At 41.5% G+C, this 21,651-nt stretch overlaps 3 protein-coding genes across 3 annotated transcripts; 1 reads left to right on the forward strand and 2 right to left on the reverse strand.

The window, feature by feature from the left end:
- Positions 1-226: 226 nt before the first annotated feature.
- rbbp8 (retinoblastoma binding protein 8) lies at positions 227-7,864 on the reverse strand. Its single transcript, XM_053413067.1, has 19 exons — positions 7,854-7,864; positions 6,687-6,807; positions 6,520-6,562; positions 5,300-5,395; positions 5,126-5,217; positions 4,596-4,668; positions 4,181-4,362; positions 3,973-4,068; positions 3,467-3,540; positions 3,289-3,356; positions 2,813-3,101; positions 2,566-2,724; positions 2,400-2,471; positions 2,036-2,150; positions 1,341-1,514; positions 1,203-1,245; positions 976-1,063; positions 754-895; positions 227-481 (listed from the first exon to the last, which is right to left on the reverse strand). The coding sequence occupies exons 2-19, from the start codon at positions 6,784-6,786 to the stop codon at positions 393-395; spliced, it is 1,995 nt and encodes a 664-aa protein (XP_053269042.1). The 5' UTR covers positions 6,787-6,807; positions 7,854-7,864; the 3' UTR covers positions 227-392.
- Positions 7,865-8,644: 780 nt separating this feature from the next.
- fam168b (family with sequence similarity 168 member B) lies at positions 8,645-16,790 on the reverse strand. The gene is made up of 7 exons (XM_053412002.1): positions 16,686-16,790; positions 12,482-12,573; positions 12,285-12,365; positions 11,498-11,640; positions 11,198-11,393; positions 10,209-10,327; positions 8,645-10,121 (listed from the first exon to the last, which is right to left on the reverse strand). Exons 2-6 carry the CDS (start codon positions 12,549-12,551, stop codon positions 10,221-10,223), a joined length of 597 nt encoding a protein of 198 aa, XP_053267977.1. The 5' UTR covers positions 12,552-12,573; positions 16,686-16,790; the 3' UTR covers positions 8,645-10,121; positions 10,209-10,220.
- Positions 16,791-18,120: 1,330 nt separating this feature from the next.
- Positions 18,121-20,798, forward strand: fbxo45 (F-box protein 45). Its single transcript, XM_053412003.1, has 3 exons — positions 18,121-18,604; positions 19,333-19,689; positions 19,822-20,798. Exons 1-3 carry the CDS (start codon positions 18,278-18,280, stop codon positions 20,005-20,007), a joined length of 870 nt encoding a protein of 289 aa, XP_053267978.1. The 5' UTR covers positions 18,121-18,277; the 3' UTR covers positions 20,008-20,798.
- Positions 20,799-21,651: the final 853 nt, after the last annotated feature.

The raw sequence follows: 21,651 nt of genomic DNA on the forward strand, positions 1-21,651 counted from the left end.
TCTGAAATTAGTTTCAACAGAAGAGACGTTCTTTAAACATCTTAAGGTGTGATAAGTGAATTAATTTTCCTGAAATTATCCGGGGGGGCTGTATGTGAGAATTCAAATGTCAGAGTCAGCTGCTTCAGACATTTTATGGAAATTTTCCTTTCTGAAAACGGCTTGTGGGAAATATTGAATTATGTTCAATCTACTTGAATGAAGAACCGTGGCGTTTCCAAAACTCTTAAGGCATATAGTAACTTTTATTTATCTAATCACATCACAAGCACACATAGTATCTACAGTCTGTACAGTCAGGTGAAAGCTTCACTGTCCTCAGTGAAGTTTAAATACAGTAATAAACTTCTTCTCTCATGTTATTTACTTGCTGTAAATGAAGTCAAACTTCTTCAGCTCTTCTGCTTTGGGGAGAAAAAAGCATTTAAGGGTGTTCTTCTCCGTGAGCGAACCTGGGGTTTCTTCTCCTCATTGATGTAACCTGTGAAAACAAGGAGAAAAGTCTTTCAATTTCTGCCTGACAGGACGTGCATGTGTGCAAGGTTATCAAGCCTGTTAAAGGCCTCAAAAATACATCACAAGACAGAAATGTTAAACATCCATTTGTTGCTCTGGCCCTATTCATCTCAGTTTACCAGATAATGCATTGATTTCCCTGTATTCTAAAGCACCAGGGTGTGAGAGAGCATGTTGGTCAAAATGCTCCTTTAATGCTCCACTACTATACTGTACTGTACTGGATTGTTAAATTACCTCTATCAATGCATGTTTGTGTGGATGGGAATCCAACTTCCCAGAAGTTTTCCGGAGTAGAAGGAGGAATGTAAAGAAAGCGGTGCCTCGAGCAGGCGGACAACTTCTTCTGCTTTTCCTCCTCTGGGAGATGAGCATAATACTGGAAGAAAAACAAGTATACTTAAAAAAAATAAAGGATCGATATTAAAACTTGTTTGACTTTAAAATCAAAATACTTACAATTTCACATTCCTTGCAGGTAGTGCCCTTCAGTTTTCTTCTCTCGTCTTTCTTACGAACTACCACCACATGAGCAAATGTTGGTTGTCTGAGCCAGAGAGAAAAATCAGGCTGTGAGAAACTGACAAACCTCAGCTCCAGTCTTTTCTTTCTTCCATTATCTGTTCACCATCAATTATGACAAAGCATGAAATATAGAAATACAAGTGGATGTCTGACCGGCTCACCGTGATTTGCTTTGACCTGGAGAGTTTTCAGGAGCATCTCGTTCTGTTTCAGGAAACAAACAAGCTAAAGTTCAAGAGCTGACCTCATCTGATTAATTACATGATGACTAACAAAGTTACTATTAGTATGAAACCTACTATCGTCCTTTTCTTCTTCTTCTTCCTCCTCTTCTTCATCATCATCATCATCATCATCCCCACCACCACAGTGCTGGCTTTGGCCTACGTGTGAACAGGTGAAAGACTTGTATTCCCCATTAGCCGAAGTGTCAAACATCATGTCCAAACTGTCATTCGCCTTTCCGCCGAGTCCTGGAGACGAAGAAGAATGAAACTGTTACTTAGGATTTAACCACAGCGCATTCAAGATGGTTTATAACAACGTTTTCATTTTCTGCACTGACAGAATCAACTTGTGCTCATGATCTTGAGTGTTATTACCTCCATCAAGAACGATGTGTTTTCACCCCTTTCAGTATGCTGTGTGTCGGCTTGATTTTAAGATTTAATAAAAACAACAGAATGGATTTCCACACTAGGTAAAGTTGTGGAAGGATGGGACATGGGCCAAGGAACTTTCCAATAAATTATGGTGTAGATCCAAGAATAACCTAAAAGGATATTTTTCAACATTTCTCAGAGAATAATTCATACAGTAGAATCTAGATTTTGTTTTAAATAAATCGGACATGTTTAGGGGACTGACATTTATGAGTGTGTGTTATCTGGTGCAGATCGCTTGAATTTAAATGTGGTTTCCTGTGGGGACTGTTGGTGTTTGGTGGAGGTGTGCACTCTCTGAGAGCCATTCAAGTTTTGGTTGGTGTTTTTACCTGTAACACTGTCCTCTCTGTCCCGGTCATTCTCTCCCCGACCCTGGAGTAAACTGTGACTAACCCAAGTGCAGTCGGTGTCCTCGAGTTCTTCATGACACTGTTCCTCTGTTTGCTAAAAGACAAACAAAACCTGGGTTCATATATCCAGTAGATCCAGATGCTGTTTTTCAAGGTTTCATTCACGTTAACTTTGAAAGGTTAAGACTTGTGCAGATCACAGAAAACCTTCATAAACAACCAGGAGCAGCAGCCGTTAGGTGACACCTGAAAACTAGCAGGATATTTGTCTTTAAATACTACAGAATGACCGAAGACAACGTTTTATAAACAACACAAACAAAGTGAGGTCATGTGACTGTACCTCGTCTCCTCTCTGCTCGCTGTCGTACATGGACAGGGCGAGCGCAGGGTCAATGCTCCACATGGGCTCCACCTTGTATTTCCTTTCCGCTGCGGGAGCACAAGTCAACAGTCACGTTAAAATCAACTGAACGGACAATCAGAGACAAGATTCAAAAGATCTTCACTGTGAAGGACAGCAACTCGCCATTCTCTGCTTCATGTTGGTCATGTGATGCGTTTCTTCTCCTCCCAACACCGTCCCCCGATCCTTTACGCTTCCCGTCTGGTTTCTTGAAAACTGGACTTGCAGGAAAAACATTGGGCTCCTTTTGTCCTGAATGAACCTGTTGAACAGATAACATACAACCTATGTAAATATATAGGTAACCGGATATAGAAGCCAAGAAACTCAAATTGGTTCCTGTACAACACCTGTTTCTCTGTATCCTTGCTGTCCGGTGGCTGCTTCATGAGACTTTGATTCGGTGTGGAGGTGCGCTCGATCACTTCGGGCTCTATGTGTTTGCCTTCCTTCTGTGCGTCCACCCGCTCCTGGATCCTGTGTTTCGTGTCCTCTTTCCTCTGAATTTCCTCCTTCTTCCTTTTAGCATTTTGAATGGAGCCGTCCACTGATAACCTCTTGACTCGGGGGAGGAGAGACAGGGACCTTTCCGAAGTAGAGTCTGGACTGTGGATCAGTGTGGAGGAGGAGCCACAGGGTCTTTAGACACGAGAACCAACATGGCTGTTAATGGTGTGGGTTTTTTATTCATATTTTACTGATAATACTTACATACTGAATTTTACATTTTTAATCAAAGAAGCTTTTACTTGTAACTTTCACCTTGCTGTACTAGTATTTTGAAAGAGTAAAGGATTTGAATATTTCTTTCACCAACAGTACTTACTTTAAAGAAACGTTGTTTTTCCAGGGAGGCTTCAAGCTTCTCGGCTGCGCTGCAACCACTTCACTTTTCTGAGGAGAGGAGAAACAACCAAATGAGTTACACTGTCTAGGGTTAGATTTAATTATTGTTTCAAAAAAAGACATAATGATTAGGCTGCAGCTGTATGAGCCCTTCCTACCATGTGATGCTTGACAAGAAGATCGAAGCCGCATGTTTCCGCGACCACCTCATCTCTATCAGGAATCACATCATCTGAAAGGAAACAGGGACGTGTTCAAACTACAGTAACAACAACACAGGACCAGGAGTCAAGCTCCTGAGTCCAAATCAATGACAGCAGTTGGATTAAAATAAATGATGGCAGTATTTATTTCACTATTATATTCATTCATTAGTCTCCACTCTCTGAGGCTCTACCTAACACCAGGATGTAATCAGATCAGACATGGTGGCATTTTCTGTGCAAATTAAGCTGAGGTTTATACCGATTAGTGTTGCAAAACAAATGTCAGAAATGTGACCACAAGACAAAAGAGCAAAGCAGGTCTTCAAGAAGTTCAAGGGAGGAATATTCTGCTAGACATCAGTTTCCTGTTTCTGATCTCTTAGAAACTAAGAGTCCAGTCCTTCCTGTTAGTTCTAAAACGACAATGATACGAGAGAGTATAGAGGATGAACTCGTACTTGAGATCTGGGACGAGTCCAGGACACATGTTTCGGGTACAAGCACTTCTGCTCTTCCAGGATTCTTTGCGGCATCAACAGGCTTCTTATTCAGCTCTAAAACGACAAGAACAAAACGAGATTGAAGACATGAAGCCCTGGGTCGATGGGGGATTCAGAAAACAGATGAGGGTGTTACATGTTGAAATATACGTCGAAGCAGACTGACCACTGAAGAGCGAGTTGTTGATCTGGGTTAGAGGCTGCTCTGTGTATTGAAGGCGCCGGCTTTTGTCCATATTTTTACGTTTCTTCAGTCTGTTCGCCACGGGCAGCGAGCTCGCCATTACTGGTGAGTCTGGGATGAAGCCTTCCTCCTGTTCTGGGGTTGAGGCCCGTTGGAGCTCTGAGCTGAAGAAGCAGCAGAGAAACAGCAACAAATAACTGAGACCATAGACTCACTGTGAAGAACAACAGGTCAAGAATGACTTGAATAATAAACCAGTGCTCCTGTAGAAATATACGGAGGAAAACATGAGTGGAAATGAAACAACTGCAGGATTTGTAGCTGTCTTACAAAATTGTAACTCATTTAATTACATTTTTTAAATGTCAGGGCAAAAATGTTGTCTTAAAAATCTTACCAAGCCATCTTTAAGTTCTGCACTTCAGCTTGTAGTTTTCTGTTTTCATCCTTCAGGCCGTTTCTTTCATTCTCTGTGGAATACATTTCCCAGCAGGTGTCAGACTTATCTATATCTTGTCTAGAGGCACTAGATGAAAAATTGAAATCAGGCGATCTCCTAAGTGATCAGGAGTCATTGTGCAGCCAACATGGACGCTGACAGTTTGAGCCAATCCATCCTGCAGATGTTGAGATATCTCTGAGGAAAAGGAACCATGTTAGAGCTGGTGGCTCAACAGAAAATGACTACTTTATCTCTTCTGTGGCCAGAGTCGTTTTTTTTTTGTCAACTGCCTTGTCTGATTTTTTACTTTTAGGTTTTTCGCTCTTCTCCTTAAGCACTTTGTGACATTGTTAAGAACAGTGCAGAATAAATAAAGTTTTATAATTATTACTATTATTATTTACAACAGCTACAATGTTAATCTCTCAGTTAGTCACTGCTCGGTGTGACAGTAGAATAAGAACAATAACGATGAGTTGACTCACTCAGTTCAGCGATGAGACGCAGATTCTGTTCCTGGTCGTTTTTCAGGTTCTCCTCTAGCACGGCACATCGATCACATTCTCCTGCTCGGAGCCTGGAAACAGTGAACAGAGTCGCTCTCTCTGTTCCATGGTTTCATACGGTTTGAACTTAACCTGGACTGAAGGTACCTTTACCTTTCCTCCAGGAGGCTGATGGCATCCTGCAGGCTTGTGTTCTGCTCCTTCAGCTGCTGGTTGCGACTGTAAAACACCTCGAGCCTCTGAGCATCTCTGCAGAAATCCAACAAAATCAAACAAATGATTAATCGATCAACAATATCTGTTTCAGACAGTGATTAATTGTTACACATTTGAAGTACAAAATAGTAAATGTCTCTAGCTCCTCACATTTCGGGTATTAAAGCTGTTATTTTCCCTACATGACATGCGTTTCAATTAACCTGTAAACACAAACTTGTTTCTATTTGTGTTATTTCCATAACATATTTTATGGACACATCTCTCCATGCTTGTATGTGTGTAGACACTGTTGAGATATCTATGTTTCTCTGTATTTTGTGATTATATTTTACCTATATCCTGTGAACAAATATTAGCTGTTTAATCCATATAATCTATAATGCTACAACTGTTTCTTATATTTGGAATGATGTATATCTTTTTGACTCAGACGCAGGGTCAGGCCCAGAGCACGACCACTGAAAGAGCAGGTATCAATCTGAATGCCAATCTGACCCAAAATACAATTCGGAGAAAAGTGTGTGATGGAAATTCATTGTATCAGCCAGAACTAATACAATGAGGTGCTTCATGAAACGTGGTGAGAAAAAGATATGAAATCCTCCTGAAATGTTTAATCTGCTGGGTCTCTCCACTGTAGCAAGCTCCCTGTTTGCCAAGGCCACAGTAGTGGGACACCTGGTCAGTTGAAAGTGATGTGCTTGCAAAAAACTGCACTTTGAGGAAACAGTGTACATCTGGCCAATGGCTGAATTCCCTCAGGGAAAAAGAACCGCCTCTGTGCCCACCCTGTGTCTGATTATATATACTGTGGACTTAGGATTGAACTGGGCTTCTTCTCGACATGATCCAGTGAACCTGGTGACGTGTCCGGCAGAACCCCAGAGACTCTCTGTAAGTATTTCTTTATTTTACAATAAATGTTCAATTTCCAGAACTTCATGTATAAGTGTCTAATTATTCCTTTTCAAATCCTGGATCAACAAACACGTTTGTCAAATCGCCGGAGGCGAGGTCAAGTTTAGTGCCTGGCGACGACAACACTATGTAATAAACTGGACATAAATAACTTCATGAAGCTAAGGTTCAAAATACTATTGTTATTATCTTCACCATAATTGTCTGTACGAGGCAGAGTGACACTGTGGACTTACAAACAGCGGTCCTTCTTCAACTTGACCACTTTTTCCCCCAGTTCTGAAAAATAAAAAGCAACAAATGCACCAAACCTGTGAGTGAATTTTATTTTAGCATCTGATAATCGACCGGAGCCGGGAAAGAAAATTCACATGTGCGTGCAGCACATCATGGGGTCTGTCACCTTGAAGTGAATTCTGGTGACACTCTCCAAGTCGCCTCCACAAGTCCTCAAAGAGTTCAGCTGCTTTGTTTGTCCCACTGCTCGGCCCTGGGCAGCTCATCCTCACAACTGGAGAGGATTTCTTAAATGAAGGAAGAACAAAGAACCACACTCAAGATGAAACATATTCTAAGTCTTCTGAAGTCACTGTTGGGCAAACACTAGCAGATAATCAGGAAGACAGCTGGAGCGACTTAGCTCCTCCTAACAAACACGTTTGATATTTACAATTTGATTTGGGAGACAATCTGACCTAGTGGTGTAGTATTAAAGGAATGGTGAATGGGGGATATACTACTAAAGTGTAAAATAAACATTTAAAATGCAGTGTGGGATTTGACACCGACATTGTTGTTGTACGTCATAATCCTGTGACAATGATGTGTATACTGACCCAGAGAAATGACCAGAGTAGTATCATAAAGTGTTATTCTTTTGCCGATTAGCACAAAGAGAGTGGTCCTCTGTCCCAATTAGATTGCACAGTGTGTGCGTTCTCATGATTGTAAATCTGATACATCTGTAATCTCCCATATTGTTAACATGAGTTGCATTTTAAAAATCCTCTTGAGTGTAGCAGCCATAACGTGACAGACTGATTATTCATCCAATCACCTGCCGAGTAGAATACTAAGTGTCTGCCCTTTCAGGGTTTTAAAAGAAACCTGATCTGCTGCATCACATGACTCTATACTTAATAAATGACTATCTCTCTAGTCCTGGTGGTTTTCCGGGTGCCAGCCCCCAACAGTGGGGCCCCAAGAACGGGTCTTTTAGTCTGTGGCCCCTCAGGAGGTGACTCCCACCCAGACAGTAGCTTCTATTCCACAGAACACAGGACAGGTTTTATCCACACCGTTAAAATAAGGGGGAAACACAATTTTAAAACTGTGGCCATGTTTTCAAACGTTACACACATAATGGTTTGGTTCGTTTTCTCATCCTTATCGTCATTTCCTTGGGAGAATTAATGACAAGTGACGGACACAAACACCATTCATTCTGTTTGTCGGGGTTTAACTTCACACTAATGGCGCGTCTGCTCCTTCTTGCTGTTAATTCAACCATTTCACCGGGATGTCAACAAACAGAAGCTTTTGAACGAAGGTAGAATTAAATGACACTTACACATACACGACGTCCTCAGTAAAAAACACTAAAACTCGTAGTTTATCAGCTTTAAAACAAACACGCTGACATGTTGTTAATATGAACTCAGCTCTTCTTGTTGCAGGATCAAAAACTGGCGGGCCCCGCTGCATGCTGGGAAAAAACTCCCTCTTCTTCTGTTGTGAGTGCTCCTCTACCACTTCCGGTCTTTAGCCCCGCACATTCTATGTACGTCAAGTGTGCTGCATTCAGGACAAGTGGGAAATTGCAATGCTATTTATTTTATTGGATATATTCCTTTTTAATTTCCAGGGAATGGTTTACCCGGATGCATGTGATTGCACGTGTTTTGTTTATTTCGGATTTAAGTCGATTACTAACTCTAAATATTATTTTCGTAATCAATGAGGTCACGTATGAAACTAAATGCTAAATGTGGAATTGTATCATATCATATTATATTTAGCATTCATGATTATTTGCATCTGTATGAGTCTCTAGGAATAAAATAATTTATTTATAATTGTTTATCTTCTTAAATGTTCTATAAAACATCCATTAAATGTACAGGGAGAATCATATATAACTGGATTTATCATCAAGTTTAACCATTGTGCATAGTATAAAATGTCAGGAAATAAGTGCAATAAACAGTAAATAATAGAAAATAAAAATAATCCCACCAGAAAATACCATTTGTTTGTTTGTTTATTTGTTGTGAAATTATCCTGGACAGGTTCTTGACGCTTCATATCTGGTACGCTATGATGCCAAAAAGTACCCAATAACAAAAAAAATGGAAAACACAGTTTATTCTTATATTTGTTTTTATTTTTGGTCTTTCTTTAGAATACAAAACACGAACCAAAATTCACAAAAGTAACATTTACAAAACAGATCGTTAAACTGAGGTGACTGAGGCAACATAGAAAAGCATGTCTGAAACAGTGATGTTGGTGGGTTAGCCTGGAACCTTGAGGTAAGCAATGTCAAAAATGTCAAATATCTTAACTGTTTTTAATAATTAGTGCCTTTACTCAGTAGTGCTAATCACAAATTGTATGTGTTTGACCATTACTATTATCATTATAATTTCCTAACATGTCCACATTTAGCAGCGATTAAAAGATGTAGTGCTTCAGACCTAAGAACTAAATGGCATGTAGGTTGAATATTCATGTTGAGCTGTATGGCACTATTTTAATGGGTTATATTTTAGTCGTCTAGCACACACACACATACACCCACCCTCACACACACACACACAACTCTGTTCCTACTCATTCAATGGTTGCAAATGATAAAAAAAAAAAACATCCTCTGCTTGCACCCAAATCCAGAATACTTGTTGCTAAAATAAGTGATTACTTTATGTCACCCAAAGCGTTTCAAGCAGGGATCAAAAGCTGCTCCAGACTTTTGAAAAAGTTAACGCAGTTTGTCCTAAAACGTGTAACGGGGCAGAAAAAAATCAAACATGCGTAAAGCGACTAATTATTGGAATGGCCATCAGTCGAAGGCACAAACTCAAAGTCTCAACTTTCTCCTAAAATACAAAAAAAAAAAGGTAAGACATGACAATGCATAACGCCGCATCGCTGAAAGAAACAATCAAAACTAGCGTCACTCACCAAAACACAAAGCAGTGAAAATAGCACAGTTTAGTCTGCACTGGAGTGTGCAGGTATGTTTTTGCATGAACAAACATTTCTCGTCTTTTCTTATTTCACATACAAGACATGGTCACTGGTGATTCAGCATCGGAGATTATTACTTTTCTTTTTAGTTCCTTTGGATGTGTGCCTTTTTGTTGATTTTGCATCTGTCACTGCAGGTAGATTGAGCTAGCATTACTTAATATAGCTATATGTACACATGCATTCAACATCATAGGTGTACCCCAAAAGAAAATAAAAATAAACTCCCTTTTCACCACTTAAAAGAGTTGAAGCTATAAAAACCTGCATGACAGTCCACAAAAAAAAGTTTGCATGGGGGCTGTTTGATGTGAGATGTGCAGCAGGTCGTAGAGGTGCTGGCGCTGGGGTGTGGCGTGGGATGCAGTCGTATTCCGTCAAGGGGAAGAGGGGAAGAGGATAATGGGGACAGGGCCGATTCTTCACCACCTCCTTGTCTGAATGGCGCCCTCTCCGTATGTAGTTGGGTTTTAAGATTCACATTATGCTGGAAGAGGAGTAACTGGTTGCAAACTCTGGCAGAGCAGGTCTTCGCCGAGAGCAAAAAACACTGGAGTAGAGTGTGAATGCATATCTACCATCTCCTGACCTGCAGAGAGAACAACAGGCGCTAGTTTGATGTCGAAATCCATGCGTGACTTTGCTGATATGTTTCGGATGAGCACATCATACTCACGCTTCCCTCTCTTCACCACTGCGGCGGCACGTAGCTGTAGCTGGGTGTGCCAGGAGTCCGATATGTGGGCATCTGGTGGGGGGCAACAGATGCTGGTGATGGAGAGGTCAACAGAGTCCCTGAAGAGCAGAGTGAGAGCAGAAGATTTCTTTAAACAATGTTTGTCATAAATCATGAGGTTCAAGGAGATTAGAGAAGGGAAAGAATAAATCTTTTCCACCTCATTAAGTTCTCTTCAAGCACAGCTCTGTATCTTCCTGCTTAGATATCCATTGATCTCGTATCCCTTGTTCACACTAGATCATGCTCAGCCTGATTTTCGAGTTGCCAACTTATTTTGGAACTCGCAGACTGATCCTGAGTCTGAGCCAAATCGGCGTTCAGTCAGCAGTCGCCAAACACTATATGTGAATTCTTCAAAGGGCTCTCCGACACATCACCTTTGCCAAATACATATCTAGCAGTGAAGACATCTCACACAAATCAGTGGAGGACGCAGAGGTGGTGGAGAAGGTATAAGAAGTGGTGACTTTTGCATATTGCTTTTATTTGAAGTACTATAAATATATACTGAGTCGGCTAAGAGCATGAGCCACACAAAGTATAAAAGTGTATGAGGAAAATAATCAAATACAAAAGTCATTTTTCCTGAGCCATGAAAATGTTAGTATATTAATGGCAAAATTGAGAAAAATTACAAAAATATAAGCAATTTCCAAACAACTGTGATGTGACGCCCACTGAAACATTTCTCCTCTCCTCCATGATGATGAACGCAAGACTCCCAATCTCCTAACAGCAAGTTGCGTAGTGTGAACTTGCCATCACTTTCAGACAAACTACACTTAAAGCACAGCTGGATTTGACCTCTACTTGTATTTGAACTCTTCTTTACCTCTCCTTAAATCCACAATAATGTGACATATCAAATAACTAGAATGAGGATTTAAGTGACTTGACTTAAGACGTGTGAAAACACTGTGGCTCACCAGCGGACATGGCCATGGTGGTACCTGCTACCATCCCCATGGCGACGCCGTTGCGGTGGTGAGGCATGGTCGGGGCGTACATGGCCGCAGGCATCCCGTTCGGCTGGACCACCGTCGTGTGATGGATCACATGAGGCGGAGCGGCGTACAGCGGCTGGGTGTAGTACATGGCCTGCTGTTGTGAGGCTGTTAACGCCTGGATAGGAGGAGAGCAGAACACCATGTTACGGCTGAAAACACAGAGGTGAACCAGGGAGACCAGTGTCCGTCTACATGACAAGAAATTGAGGGCGTACAGACCTGTGCATATGGGTTCTGTTGAGGGTAGGTGCTCCTGACAGGGTACACAGCAGAAGGGTAGGGGTTGGGTGAGGCGGAGTATGGAGGGACAGTCCCTGAGTTGGGAGAGCAGGACATTTTGAAAGGAGTGCCCGGAGCGTAACCTGGAGAGCGAGGGAGACGCCGTTAGCGCTGCAGGTTTTAAATGTGCTGTCTCTTAAATCTCTGGTTGTGGTTGAAGAGCAGCTGGAATGATTAGACTTTTTTACATGTAGTACTCTGTGTCGTCTTCCTCTGATGTGATATGATCATAATGCAGTTCAAATGATTATTGTGTCTATAGAGGAGAGTCACATGACAACTAAGAGCACTTTGGGGTTGTAATCTTAGGACTAAAACTTCTATTTGTAGATCAGATTTTCATGAAACTTGGTGAAAGGATGGGATAAATGCCAGGAAAGAAGACACTGGACTTGGTGTGGATCCAGACAAAGGGGCAGATCCAAGAATAGCTTTCTTTAACATTGTTATAATATTTCCTCCAACTTCCCGTACAATAAATCATGTATTTTGCTGAAAGAAACAAAATAATAATCAGACTCATATGTGCGCAGGTTGATTGATTGACTGTTGGACAGCTGTAGTGTGAGGAAAAGCTATTCTCTAATCTTCTATGGTACTCTTACAGTGTTGTAAGATAAAACCATTGGAACAAACATGTTTAATTTGATCAATTTAATGAAGCAGAATAATGTGAGTATGTGCAAAGCATTAATCGCCACTATCTTAACAAAAACACTCTTCTTACCACCGGGGAAGGCTGCGTTTGCTCCTGCGTAGATGTTTGGATTGTACGCTGGAGCAGCTGCGTAGCCAACAGGGAATCCAGCTGCCATGAACAAAGAGAAAGACAGAGAGAGCAAAAAGGAATTTTATGTTTTTTGACTTTAGGATATTTTCCTTGAGTTTAGATATTTGAGTCTTTAAATGGATTTAAATGATTACCTGGGTAGCCTAAACCTTTGGTATTGGTAAAGGGGACCCCTGTTGGGGAAGGGCTGTAAACAGGATTCATTATGGTCACGTTCTCACAGGTGCTGTAGAGAGAAGCACAGTATTATTTTAAAACATGTTAAACTTAATGCAAGGCAGAGATAGAGAGACAACACTGAAACTCCGGAGAAATATAAAGATGTAGACAAGAAGGACATCACCTTAAATAAGAAAAAAGAAAAGAAAAAAAAAATCACCTGATACCTTGTGACAAAGACATACAAGTAGTCAGACCTTATGATAAAGATCATGCTACAGAAACTGGGCCCAGACGACACCAGTAAGGTACATTCATATTAAGTAACAACATAATTTTATATTCTTGTGTATTTTATCTTACAGCACAGTAACAGCAGCACTTCTGAACAAAAGGACTCAGACTAAAAACGCTAACAGGAGACTGCTGCTATGACTGTAGCAGACCACCAGGTGTCACTGTATTTGCTTTGTTTGAAGCCACTGATGCATCATTGACGCAATGATCCATGAGATAAACGTATGAATCCAACACTGATACATGAGCTGTTCCAAAAAAAGTCTTCCTCAGATATCAAGAAGGACAAATGGTAGGAAAACATAATAAACACAGTAGTCTAGAATGATACAAGACCTTTGACTTCACATACAACAAATCAGTCTGTGTTGATCCTAATCAAACCTTGTGAATTTAACTGCCCAGCTGTTTCTCCACATCGAATCAGATACAACAGTGTTAATGTGTTTTGTAATTTGTGTTAATGGCTCCATCATCAACCGACTACCGAGACATCTGGAACAGAGCGTGCTGAGCTGCTGGTGTGATGAAGAACTGCTCCATCAGCAGGATACTATGCATGGACATTTCTCTACACAAAACTATCCCACCACAATTTACTCACAATTTAAGACTGAGACAAATATTTATCTTACTTTTTGCACAGTTCAATCTGAAATGGTAACCCATCTTGTCTGGCAGTGTCAGCCTACTCTAACAATTCTGGAACCATGACAGAAAAATTGAGGAAAAAGCTTTTATCATTAATTCATTGATCCTCCTTGCCAAATTCTATACAGCCTGCATAAATAAAAAAGGTTTTCAAGCCAAAGGCCCCTTTTCCTGATTTCCATAATAGTATTTAAAAACGAATAAATCCTGTTACAACAAGAAGGCCATAAACAGTAAATGTATGGGCATGTAGAGTGGGAATTTTATGGATTCACAAGATGTGCCCTTTATTCATTTTCATATTTGTTATTATTATTTATTTATTTATCTTTCCTAGCTTGCGGTTGCAGAGTATTGAGTGATGCTGTAATTCAGCGCAGGTTATTATGGAGAGCAAATAGACAAAAAATGTCAAATGAAAACGTACAAATGGGCAATTCTTTGAGTCTTTGTTCTCTTCATAAATGATTCCCCTCTTATCCACACCCTGTAAACAGAACGCTCCGAGGCGTCTCTCTGCTGCTTATCAATGAAACGTTTTGAGTCGAGAGCCAACTCTCACATCGGCTTGAGTCTAAATCGTTGCCATGGAAATACAAGGAACCTTTTTTATTTCAAGAAATCTAAAATAACACAGGTTACCACTCCACTACCTGATTAACATTACAGAGAAGTGCTTCTTTTTTTCCCCTGAATTCCACAAAGTAAATGATTACAGATGGAAAACGGATGAATGGACATATATTTCAGCAGCTCAGACTTAGCTAACTGATTTCTAACCTAGCTTTTCCTCACTAGTCCTAGAGACGATTAAGGTCGATCAGACGTTCACTTTAGATAAATCATATTTAATGGCTGCAGACAGTTTATTAATCAGCCCATCACTAGTCCAAGTGCTAAAGGAACCACAGCTCTTTATCTTTCAGTGATGAGACGGTTTGAAATTGACTGAGCACATGATCTAATTCTGTGGTGAGGGGTCCAGTGAGGACTGGGCTTGTTTGGGATGACCTTGCCAGGTAACACTCACTTTGTGCGTGTATCTGTTCACACAAATTCATAACTGGAATTACAACTATTTCTTTGAAACTGGTATTGTGTTTTGCATGGTATGCCTAATTTAACACAGTGCAAGAGCAAGGCGTGGCTCTGCCAGAGCACTCACTGCAGAACTGAGTTTAAAATTTAAAGACCAGCTCTGTTCCATAAACATCTCACTGTTTTTAGCCGTTGTTGAATTTTGTAACATTCTGTAAACTGCAATTTATCAAAAAGGTTTCAGTTCAGTAACACACAGTTTCAGTAATTCACATTTAGGATTTGCATTACACAACTTTCTTTGCTCTGTTGCCCGAGGCAACTCTGACATCTGCTCTACATGATGCTCATTAGAAGAAGAGAACTCGGGTAGAGGTTTGTCTCTGTGCTGCGACAAACACCGTTACATCACTTTTCAGGGAAATATTAAAGATTGAATGAACCACTAACTGTGTAGTGAGCTGAAAGTGACTTGTTTCAGCTAAAGAGAGGCATCTCCTCACGGCAGAATATGAGCTCACAATAGGATATAACCCGACTATTATTTTCATTATTGATTGATTGATTTTCACATCTATTTTTATGTGTCTATTTATAATATATTGTAAGATTTCATTGGGTGTCTATAAAGGCGCTGTTATATAAGATGTATCATTAACATTATTATTTATCATTATTGATTAATCTACATTCTACTTTCTAAAACAATTATAACTTTTTTCAGTAGAGTATCAGAAAATAGTGGGAATGCCTGTTAAATAAAACTAAAGAGACTCATGGGATAAAGAAAAATCTTCATATTTCAGAAGGTGAAAACAAAAAAGGCTTGGCAGCTCAGTTGGGCGATAGAGCGAAAAATAATATCAAGATACAATGATTCACAGGAGTCTATATCTATACTTATATTATTATTATTTATTTAAAGTTAAAAGGCTATTTTTTTCTCTGAGTGAGGGTTGTGGTTTTGTGCTCTTCTTTATGACCAGAGAATGACTAATACATGCTAAACAGCAAAACATTTATAAAATCTGACATTGATCGATTATGTGAAACCTCCTCACTGTGCTCACACGATGCATAAGCATTACATGGCCAACTTTTGTTGTAATGCTACTGAAGAAAATTATGTTGAGGCAGTTGACAACAAACTTAAGAAGATCATGTTACTATTCATGTGCAATTTTACTATTCATGGGCAACGTTACTATTTATGTAAAATATTACTATTTCCCCATCATATTATGCTCAATATCATGTGCAATACTCCTTACTGACTTATTTTATTGTCAGATTTACTGTTATATCGATTATTGGCTCTGCATTTACTCCATAAAAACATATTTTCATTTATAATTCACTCTATATATATATTTCTATTTTCAGTAAATTTTTTTGACTAAATACTTATATTGCATTATTCTCTGTAGGCTGTATATTGTGATCCTGCAGCAAGCTGGCACAATACTTTTTGGGGGGTAAATACAGTGTAATCTTATTAAATCTTATTGTAATTGTTATTATTGTTGTTGCCTTAAAAGTGATTATACAATAATCCAAATATGTTGATCAACTAATCGACCAATCGGCTCGACTTGGCAGCTTTAGCTGTGATTAAAGCAGCGACGCACACATGCAGCTCAGCGAGCAGCGGTAACTCAGCAGATCTCCGGTGTCTGGTGTCAGAATGAGTCCCAACACAAAAACTGACAACAACAAAGAGAACACAACGCAATAGCTGAGCACAGGCCGAAGTGGATGAGCCTCGGGACCCGCACACACACACACACTCACTCACACACAGGCTGCTGTTTACAGGTGACGTTATGTTCCTGCACGAATAAAGATGGCAACCTGTCAGTGGGAGAGCGGAGCAGCCGCGGCCGGGGCTTTGTTACCACAAGCGGGCTCGGCTCTCAGACTGCGGCCGCCCTGAGGACACCCATCCCCCGCAGCTACATCGGACCCTGCGTCTACACTGACACCTGTCCCACCGCGGAGAACACCGCCGGCCCGTCCGTCGTCTCCCGGGCCAGCGGCGGACAGATGGGGGGGGGGGTAGCCTGTCCGCAAGGCCGCAGAACAGAGCGCAGACACCGCCGTGTCCCGCAAACACCGCCGGCCCCCCTCCCCCCACAACCACAGGTGAACACGCACTATGTCCCGCACACGATGACCCCCGGTGAGGTACGGTACCTGTACGGGTCGCGGTCGGGTGTCCCTCTGTCCTCTGCCGTCAGATGAGTCGTTGCTGCCGCTGCTCTGATCCAGATGCTTCGCTCAACTCTTTTGAGCACCGCGCGTCACTTCCGAGTGGCGTCACGTGGTCCGCATATATTAATTTTATTACGTTTATATAAAAAAAAAATAAAAAATAAAAACCGATACACATTCCTACGTCCTTCATCAAATGACTCGGTCACAGGTTGTGTGAAAAAAGAAAGAAAAGAAAAACCGCAATACAAATCATATATCTATTTAATATCTGATCAGTTGAATCTTTTTCTTTTTTCTTGTGTCTTTAGATATACAACCTTTCTTTTTTGATTCCACAATATATGCTCAATCTGCAAGACATTTATGAAACAGAAAATATAAATGTTTTGTTTAGTATTATTGTTCAGAGTCTCCAATGGCTGAATGAGGTTCCAGGTCCTTTGTGCTCTCAGTGTCGGTCCACTGCAACACAGTTACACCATACAAATGCCACACTGTAATAAAGTAGGACCAGACTGTTACACTACTATAATATAATTGTAACACTAACACTGCTACACTGAATTTGTGACAGTGTTACACTGAATTGCTGTTTAAATCGGACATTGTAAGTGTCACCGTAACACAACTGTAAACGGTTTAAAACACGGTGACACTTTCACTGTAACACAACTGTATCAATGCTTCACTGTAATATGGTAAAACGGGAGTGCTAAATCATCACAGCTACGAGATAACACGGTAAAGGTGTAAGACTATAACATAACACTGTAACACTTTATTTTGTAAGACTGTAACAGTACAAACTGTATCATTGCTACACCGTCACATGCTACACTGTTACAGTGCTACACTGCAACACTACAGTGTATCACTGCTACAAGATAACACTGCAAAGGTGTAAGACTATAATATACAATTTTAACACTATATTTTGTAACACTGTAACACTACAACCTGTGTCACAGCTACACTGTCACCATGCTACTGTGTTATACTGTAATAGTGTATCACTGCAAGTTGTCACCATGCTACAGTGTAATTTTTAACACTGCAACATTTTAACACTGTAACCCTGCTAACTGTCACCATGCTACTCTGCTGTACTGTACCACTGTAACAGTGTAACACTGCTAACTGTCACCATGCTACAATGCTACTGTTGCTAGTCTTTCTGTGGCAGCTCTTCCGCAGTGCTGCCCTCTGGTCCTGACAGAAACTAAAATAAATTGGACTCGAGATGGGGGATTTCTCTTTATTTGGCAGCTTTTCTCTAATGGATTTGACACAATGTGAATAACTCTTATATATACTGCTTCGTTTTGTGTTTAACTACCACGTTTTTTTGTCAGCCCCTCAGTGAGGTCCACTGTTCTTCCAGGACCTTGACGCATCGCCTCCATTCAGCCATTGGAGTCGGGGCTGCGGGGTCCGCGCTGTTGTGGTTAAGCGGCGATCTACGTGTGATTCCACAGCGAAATGTTGCCATGTAACCCCCATTAGGAGCCATTCTGCGGTGTAAGCTCAAGCTGTTCTGTCGGCTGGCGTCGTCGGTGCGGAGCAAGGCAGTAATGTCTGGAGCCGTCGGTGGAGGAGGAGGCTCCTCCTGTGGGGGCGCAGCGGCGGCGGCCAGTTGCAGCTCCGCCGGCTCTCCCTACGCCGCCGCAGCCGGAGGAGGCGCGGGGGTGGCCGGGAGGCTGCCGGCCCGGGTCCTGGAGCACATCTTCTCCTACCTGGAGATGAACGACCTGATGCGCTGCTCGCTGGTCTGCTGGCACTGGAACAACATCCTGTCGGACGAGAACAGCGAGGTGTGGCGCAGCCTCTGCAGCCGGGCTCTGACCGATGAAGCCCTGCGGTCTGACATTCTGTGCAACCTGCTCACCTACAAGGCGAAAGTAGGTTTACCTGTGCACCACCTCTGTGTCTGGTTGAGACAGCAGTGATTACTTAGGACCCCAGCTCATAAATCTGCCTGTTCAGTGACACCTCCGTTCTGCAAACAGCTTCACGGGTCGTGGTGGATAGTGGCCTGCACGCCATAGTATTGACCACCCGGAGACCCTTATGTGATTCACGTTCAGCCTTGTAAATAATGCATTGAACAAATCTGTGTGTTTTCATCTCAGATTTTTACAATGGGATTTAGTGGGAGGTTGTGTTTAGTCACAACATGAATGTGGGGTAATAATTGAGAGGTTAAACCAGAAGGTTGTTGTTGATAGCAGCACATATTCATAACTGTGCACATCACTGGCTAGGAAGTGATAGAAAGTAAATTCATTGATAGAGCAATAACTGAATGGGATTGTCTGAAGGAAAACGTTGTTTAGTTTTCATGGGACCATGTGACTCCTGGGGGTCCCCTGACCTCAGTTTGAGCCCTGCTGATCTGATAATACTGAATCAGACTCTACACCTTTTAAAAATGCAAAATCCAGCTCTGAGTGTCACCTCATACTTCTGCTGTTTCATGTGAGGATATTCATGACCTCAAACTGTAACTACCACTCTTATTCATCATTCATGTTTTCCAAATATTTACAAATTCCAATAATTCAGATAATTACCTTTTCACAGATTCTTTTAGCCAATAAAGAACTGATCAATCTCCCGTCTTCCACAGCTCAAGTCGTATCAACATGCCCTGAGCTCCCACGACTGCTCCCGCAACGTTTACGTGAAGAAGAACGGCTTCACCCTGCACCGCAACCCCATCGCCCAGAGCACGGACGGTGCGCGGGGCAAGATCGGCTTTTTGGAAGGGCGGCATGCCTGGGAGATCTGGTGGGAAGGCCCCCTGGGCACCGTCGCAGTAATCGGCATCGCCACGAAGCGGGCGTCGCTGCAGTGCCAGGGCTACGTGGCTCTGCTGGGCAGTGACGACCAGAGCTGGGGCTGGAACCTGGTCGACAACAACCTGCTGCACAATGGGGAGGTTAACGGAAATTTCCCACAGTGTAACAATGCACCCAAATATCAGGTGGGTTCTGGAGCCATGTCTGCAAGTTGTCTGTGATGCTGAAACCTTTGCACCTATTGATCTAAACAGTGAGACATGTTTACCATCTTTGATTAATCCAACACGAACATTTGTGATTATGTTTGTCCACAGATAGGGGAGAGAATCCGGGTGATTCTAGACATGGATGACAAGACGTTAGCCTTCGAGAGGGGATTTGAGTTTCTAGGAATAGCGTTTCGTGGACTTCCCAAAGCCTGCCTATTCCCCGCTGTCTCTGCAGTATACGGCAACACTGAAGTCACCATGGTGTACCTAGGAAAACCTCTGGATGGGTAGAAGCAGAACAACACGTGCCACACCGTTCAAACTAACAGGCCGCCAATGAGTGTAGGACTTTTTCCATCCACTGAGTGCCCGCCATGCTCCTTGCACCATGTCAGACGGTGGTCATGTTTCTTCCAAGCAACACAACTCAACTCATGTACAGAAAGAGAAGTACGGCTGGACATGAAGCCAGAGTCCGGTTTTGGACTAAAGAGACTACAGGAGAAAAGGGAGGTGTGGGAAAGCTCATAAACAAGTTTCTGGATCAATGTGGAAGCGTCCACTTTTACAGTTTAGCTGCTGGACTTTTTTATTTACGTGACCGGGGGGGAACATAGATGGTATGTCCGCTTGAATGAGGCCAAAACTATTCTAAACCGTGACAAATACTTTAAGATATCGTTTTATTGAGTGACACAGTAGTCGTTATAAATAGCTGAGATAAAGGAGACAGTGCATTGTGGATTGACACAGGTGAACTCTAGACTGGATATAAAGGTTTTATGCTAAATTAATATGACCTATAATGTTGTGTTTTGACAAAGGCAACCCGAGGAGGTGGGGACCCTCTGTCATTCACTTGCATGGACCCTGGAGTGTGGACCGTAACATTTGTCCTTTTTCAAAATCTCCTCCAGTCGTGTTGGAAAATATACCTGTATCATATTAATGTTTGTCCTTTTTTCAATGTGCTATTGTAGTATTACACACTATTTATTGGTTTTATGTATGGTACTATTGATAGTGTATGTCATAAGGCCTGAAAATAAAGTCTACATGGTGCCACTCTGAGGAAAAAGAAAGTTGGATGTGTTTTTTGGCTGCACAGAATATATGGCATACATATATATATATATATATATATATATATATATATACTGGACAGCTGTGGATATGCAGACTAACTGACGTTTACTGACTGTGCTATATATAAATATATACTTGTTTCCAGTTAATGCCACAAGCATCTTTAAATGTTTAGAGATACAGACTAAAGATCATCCACATGTTCCCTTACCCTGCAGCCACTTCACTGCAAGGCTTGTAGTTTTATTCATAAAGCTAATTTCATACACTCAGAGGTAGATTCAAGGTGTTACACAGGGACATTCAAAACAATTCCATCATCATTTTACTAGTTGTATAGAGTTATCAAGGCTAGAACTCAGTATCTGTCCCTGCCTGACCTGCTGTAGTATCATAAACACTTCAAAACTGGGTACAGTCAGGGAAGGGCTAGAGAATACAGAAAAAGATATATCGTCTGAACAACAAAATATTATCAGCTTCACATTGGCGGCATCGGAGTTGTAATTAGGGTTCGGCCACACTGCTGATACTTTAAATCAAGTTATAACGTGATTTATAGAGGAGACTAATGAATGAGACATGCCACTGCACTCATCACAACACGTCTGGTTTATGTCCGCTGTATTAAAGGTCCTTCCAGGCAGCGGCTGCAGCAGCGTTCTTTTTGAAATGGCGACAAAAGCAAAGTGCACCACTTACAGACGCTCAGCCTCCATCAGCAGGAAAAACAACAGACCCCACAGTAATGGACACTAAGCTCATGGATTATGATCTATTGAATATGTGCTAAGAGCTTAGGAGCCTATATTTCCAACTACTTGTCCCATTCTCTGAGAATCTACATGT

Source organism: Pleuronectes platessa, chromosome 20 (assembly GCF_947347685.1).
Source record: "Pleuronectes platessa chromosome 20, fPlePla1.1, whole genome shotgun sequence".
In the NCBI taxonomy this organism is placed as follows: domain Eukaryota; kingdom Metazoa; phylum Chordata; class Actinopteri; order Pleuronectiformes; family Pleuronectidae; genus Pleuronectes; species Pleuronectes platessa.